Source organism: Haliotis asinina, chromosome 12 (genome assembly GCF_037392515.1).
Source record: "Haliotis asinina isolate JCU_RB_2024 chromosome 12, JCU_Hal_asi_v2, whole genome shotgun sequence".
In the NCBI taxonomy this organism is placed as follows: domain Eukaryota; kingdom Metazoa; phylum Mollusca; class Gastropoda; order Lepetellida; family Haliotidae; genus Haliotis; species Haliotis asinina.
Window position 1 is genome coordinate 3942598 of NC_090291.1, and position 5752 is coordinate 3948349.

Genomic DNA, 5752 nt, shown 5'->3' on the forward strand with positions numbered 1-5752 from the left:
GATCAACCGTTCTTCAGATTTCATTTTCAGGTCTGTAGATTTCAGGTGTCAAAAACCTCATTGTGCACCTGCCATCAGATGCCATGCAAAATATTTTGTTACATGATTTTGTTCTAGTCTTTCAAATAACTTATAGTTTAATTTCGTTTTATGTTAAGCGCCGTTACGTTTTTCATATGGTATATGTTGTTGCCATGAAGACAAAAAAATGATCTGATTATCGATTTTTGATGTTTCACTCACAGACATATTAGTGCAATCACCACAAATATTTATGAGATATTCATCCTATACACTTCCACGGACCTCATGAATACACACCTGGCTACGGGAAGGTGGAATAATAGACATGGATGGCTTATCTAATTCGTCGACAAGACTTATAACCCTTGTAAAAATATTATTTTTATTTATTTTTATTTCCCTTGTAACCAGGTAGTGACATCAACGCTATAGGTTCTGCTACACTAGAGAGTAATCAGTACGTAAGTTTCGTGTGTAAACTTCAATTATGATGGAATCACGTGACAGCTGTGATTTGATGATATTGTGTATGATAATTATGTTCTTAAAAAGTCATCCATTAAGTAATTAAAACTGACATTTTCACTATATTGTGGGGCCGTTTTAAACGCGAATACCTATGCTGAATGTGTGCAGAGATATTTTCAAGTAGGTGACATTTGGTGCGGAACTGGGGTTGATGTCTTCGGCTTCCTTTGCTCGGAAAAGAGGTTATGTTAAACCGGAATTTGTGTTTCTATTATAGTTTTTATTACAGCCAGACTGTACCCATGTATACATGGAATGACCGTTGATAGCTTGGATGATCTTTCTTACTGTTTTTATAGAGGTTTTGGGTACTGTTTGGTTTTCTGTAACCGTCAGCTGCCGTAGAAGAGTGCCGATAGTGACGGCAATATTGGGATTGCAAGCGATCGCGTGATTTTGGACGGAATGAAAGCCGAAGGTTGCACGATTGGCCGCGGTGCACCTAACCTGGTCGTTAGGGTCCAGTCTGCATGGACAACTAGAAGAAAAGGGAAAGGATGAAAAAGCATCCGATCATGACGAGAGATCATTGGCAAAAAAGAGACAGGTGTGATTAAGATAAAGAGTTGGGAAAGTTGAGAAAGACGGAACGTTTGTTGATACGTGGAAGGTTAGATATTTTCATGCCTTCGAACACTGGAGAAATGAGTGTGTCTTTCGCATTCTTGACAGATAGAGCAGTGCCATGCGTAGTCGTGCAATCAGACCACATAGACCATTCGTAACTACTCGGGTCATTCCGGCAGGCCTTCTTGTCATGGCGAGACTCTCTGGAGAATACATATGCTAGCCACATAAAGAAACTGTGCATTGTCAAAATGTTATCCAAGTTGATAAGTACGATAACAACGTCAAAGGTGCGTATAAACTTTAATGGAGGGATTATGAGACCAAATTAAGTCGGTGGAATTTCAATTGAAAAGTCAATCACAATGACGTCATGAGTCTACAAGCGGGACAGGGGTCAAACGACCATGTCACAATTTCATAACAGGTATGTCCACCATCGGCATTGAGAACAGCAAAGCATCGACGACGCATAGAGCCTATCAAACGTGCAAGGAAGGCTTGTGGGATTTCACGCCAGATTCTCTTAAGTTCTATTGCAAGGTCAAGGACGATATCTGGCGGATGGGGAAGACGGCGTAGTAATCGGATCCATGCTCTAGAGATCCGGCGAATTAGCAGGCCAAAGCAGTAAGTCAACGTTGTAGTAATCCATAGCAACATTTTGGCGTATGAGGGCAGGCATTGTCCTGTTGGAATGTTAACCCAGAGCCAAGACGTTGCAGAAAGGGAATGGCCACAGGTAGACGAATCTGATCCTTTTAGCCCACAATAGTTTAGTTGCCCAAAGCTGAACAATCACCGACCCGTGAAGGTCCCGGGGTAGAATAGGCCTTCAGCAACCCATGCTTGCCATAAAAGTCGACTCAGCTTGTCGTAAGAGGTGACTAACGGGATCGGGTGGTCAGGCTCGCTGACTTGGTTGACACATGTCATCGGTTCCCAATTGCGCAGATCGTTGCTCGTGTTGTTGATCACTGGATTGTCTGGTCCAGACTCGATTATTTACAGACCGCCGCCATATAGCTGGAATATTGCTGAGTGCGGCATAAAACTAATCTCACTCACTCACTCTTCGGCGTGCTGTTATTCCCTTCCCAATCATCACGGAATCGCCACCAAAGCGATTCCTGTCCAAGACACAGGCCTGTGCATAACGTGACGTCCATTACTATGGGAAGCGTTAAACCTGGACTCATCTATAAAAGCAACAGTTCTCCACCAAAACAAAGGTCTGCGGACATGGTTTCGGCACCACATTGGGCGAACTTGTCGATGGCGTTGTGTCAGGATAGGTCGTATGGTGTAACGTCGTGGTTTGATCCCATGATGACGTACACATTGTCGAACTGTGTTGGGGTGAATACGACGAAGTTCTGGGATGGTCCGGGCAGTCATCACTGCAGTCTGAAGCCTGTGGCGAAGATGCGTCACCCTTATCCATCTGTCTTGTCTAGGCGGTGTTCCGGTGGCAGCAGAAATGTGCAGCCACTTGTCGTTGAGACATTGCCCCAAGGACAATCCCAATGGCCTCATGACGTTGTGCAGATGTCAGCTTTGGTCATGCTATGCGTTTCAATAGCCATATCATTTTTTGAACAATCGCAAGGGCAGGGGTTGAGCTTTCCAAAGTGACAGTATTACTTGACATTCATTTGCTGTGTTTCTCTTTCCCGGAATGCACGTGCAACATCGTATAGCACGTCACGGAACGTGGCACGTGTATGCATGTTGGATACGTATCACTAATCCTTATGTCTCTACACAGGCTCGGTAAATTTAGATTTTAAATTCTTGTATGCACAGTGCCCAGTGCCTTTATGTACCTAGTATACAAACCGACTTGGGGTGTATCTGTACCAGGCACAATAACGGGAAGTACCATGTATCATGTATCACCCAATGACTTCTGTGTACTTGAACACGTGATACAGACCATGTATGTGCCATTTTAACCATGTGATACACAGACTCGCCATCGAATGACTCATGTGTACTTGACCCTACACTTGTGTTGTTACATCATTCTTTCACATTCGTTTCACTGGCTAAGCGTTCACTAAATATGCATCTGCTACCAGATGACAAATAATGTTTAAAAAGGTGATCACATTAATGAATGTTGTACCATAGCTCTCTTTGCGTACATACACAGTTTCCGCGTCAGTTGAGATGACTTTCTGATTAACGTTGGAAACCACAAACAATAAAGGCCGGTGTTTGTTTGTTTTTTTAAAACTGCACTCAGAAATAAGCCATAAGCATGCAATGTGTAATTCCTCCTGTCTGAAACAGACAATCCAGTGATTGACATCATGCGTATGTATCTTGTAAATTCAGATATGATGATGTGGGTTAACTGTACTTTCGATATCCTTGTTCTGTTCTCTCTTCTTATGCAGTCGAATCTATATGGTATTGAAGTATGGTGATCTACCTTCAGTTGTTGGTGGTCAATAGCCCATTTCTACATGGTATTGTCCAACAAAGTTTTCTGCTTTTAAAAATACATTCTAGTTAGTTTTAACTCTATTTGTGACACTCTAGTTATTTTGAACTCCTCGATGACTGGTTCTTTACTTACCCATAGTTATTGTGTATCTACAACATTCCTCATCACTATATGGCTGCAGTATTGGAGATGTGACGTTAAATGTTAACTCACTCACTCACTCACCCATATGGTCTAGACCGTCTGTTGATGTATGACCTATATGTATGGTCTGTTTAGAGTATATACCTACATACTGATGCATATGATCTGTTCCTGTAAAGCCTGTTGTGTATGACCTCTTGAAATATTCAGGTCTAACGTGGCTTCAGCGTGATGACGACATTCTCAGAAATCAGAAAAAACTCAGTAATCAGTAAAAATAAAGACACTCCTTATTTGTTATACAAAGTAGTTATTTATCTTTCATTAATAAATGTGTGACAAACAAATGATATCAGGGCCGTTACATTTTGTTTTTATCAATCACCAGCTTGGTTGACCGTTAAACATCGAACCCAAAGACTATCCAGACTATCCAGTCGTTGAAGACCACAGAGCGGTGAAAATCAGTGATGAAAGGAGGTATTCTCGAAAAGGGTCTACAGGTCGTGCCCTACCATGCTTTCCACCTGAAGTTCCTTGAAAAGTATGTGCAGCGCTCAGTAGAACGCCTGGGACGACGGCACGTGATCAGACCAGACCATCAAGTGATAGACCTGAAATCCTGTCACGTCATGGTGCATTATCCGTGCTTCTTGATACTAGATACAATAAAATCCTACAGGTGGTTGTGACAAATGATTAGTAACATTGTAATATTCGGGATTCGAACCATATACACCAAGTGCCATCCATTGACCAGAACCCGATTCCACGAAACGCAAGTTTAATATAACTACGAATCAATGCATCAATCAATTATTTGTCCATGAAAGTTTCAGTTACCAGCAGTGTCCACTGCTAGGTCACATGTTCTAAGCAGAGGTGTACACCTGGATATGTTTGTCGCGAATAGCGATATAGAAATATTCCTCGCTGCAGCACAGGCCAAAGTAGTTGTCCTTCGGGTCACTTGGTATGTCTGTTTCCATGACAGTCTCTCCTTTCTCTGACAGCTGAACCAGTGTATGAGTTTCGTCATCTACAAAGAAGATGATCCCGGACGCGGTGACCGTCACTCCCCTGGGTCTGTCCCTGTTGGTGACGGTAGAACGGGAGTATACAAACATAATGGCTCCATCGGGAGTCATGCAGATTAAAGATTTGGAGCCGGAATCCACCACAAGGATGTTGCCGTCCCTGGTTGAAGACAGGATGTCTGGTTCCTGGAGCAGGTCCATGCCAATGTCTTCAGCCAGAATTGACCTGAGTACGTGTCCCTCCAGGTCCAGAATATCCACACGAGAGGAATAATCCGCTCCAGCTATCAGCGTTGTCGACCCCAGAGCGGTTAGCCCCCAGTACATCTCACTCGTGTGGAAAGTGAGTTGCTCGTCAAGTTCAGGGGACACCTCAAAAATCACAATTGTCCTTGACCCCGGGACGGTCACAGCTAGTATTTTGTTACTCACTTTTGCCAGTTGCCATGGGAAGTTACTAAGCTTGAGTACACTATAACCGTCGTTGTCGTGTCGTGTAAAGAAGGACTTGACGCTGGAGTTGTTGTAGTCGGAGACAACGACTGTGGTGATGTCCGAGACATTTAGCACTATGACATCAAAGGGGTCCGATCGGTTTGTATCCTCTGGTGTACTTATGTCCAGCTTCCGGTGGGGTGTGAGAGAGGAGGCCATAATGTTTGTGTTACCGCACCTAAATGTAGGACTGATAACGAGGCCCCCTCGACATGCTATCTGTGTCCTGGTATGTTGACTGATAACATTATGCAAGCTGTAAAACTCAATGTAGTAAATACGATTATTGTTTACCCTAGTTTTATGTTTACTATTTGTATGGGCATATGTTGTTGCTGGTGATGTTGTTAACAGTTTAACAGGAACTGGCTGAATCCTTCCATTGTCATGCAATACACTGAAATGAAAGATAATATGTTCCAACACAGTCAGTAATTGAATTTGAAATTGCAAATGTATTATTTTTCTGTTTTAAAGAATAGGATGCTTGGATATAAATGTACAA

The 5752-nt window shown here is 42.8% G+C and overlaps 1 protein-coding gene across 1 annotated transcript; it reads right to left on the reverse strand.

The window, feature by feature from the left end:
- Positions 1-4014: 4014 nt before the first annotated feature.
- Positions 4015-5439, reverse strand: LOC137258841 (uncharacterized). The gene has a single exon (XM_067796536.1). It carries the CDS (start codon positions 5404-5406, stop codon positions 4588-4590), a length of 819 nt encoding a protein of 272 aa, XP_067652637.1. The 5' UTR covers positions 5407-5439; the 3' UTR covers positions 4015-4587.
- Between the last annotated feature and the right edge of the window lie 313 nt (positions 5440-5752).

Excerpts from the sequence above, each read along its gene's own strand:
- LOC137258841 (XM_067796536.1), bottom strand. The coding sequence starts at position 5,406 with ATGGCCTCCTCTCTCACACCCCACCGGAAGCTGGACATAAGTACACCA.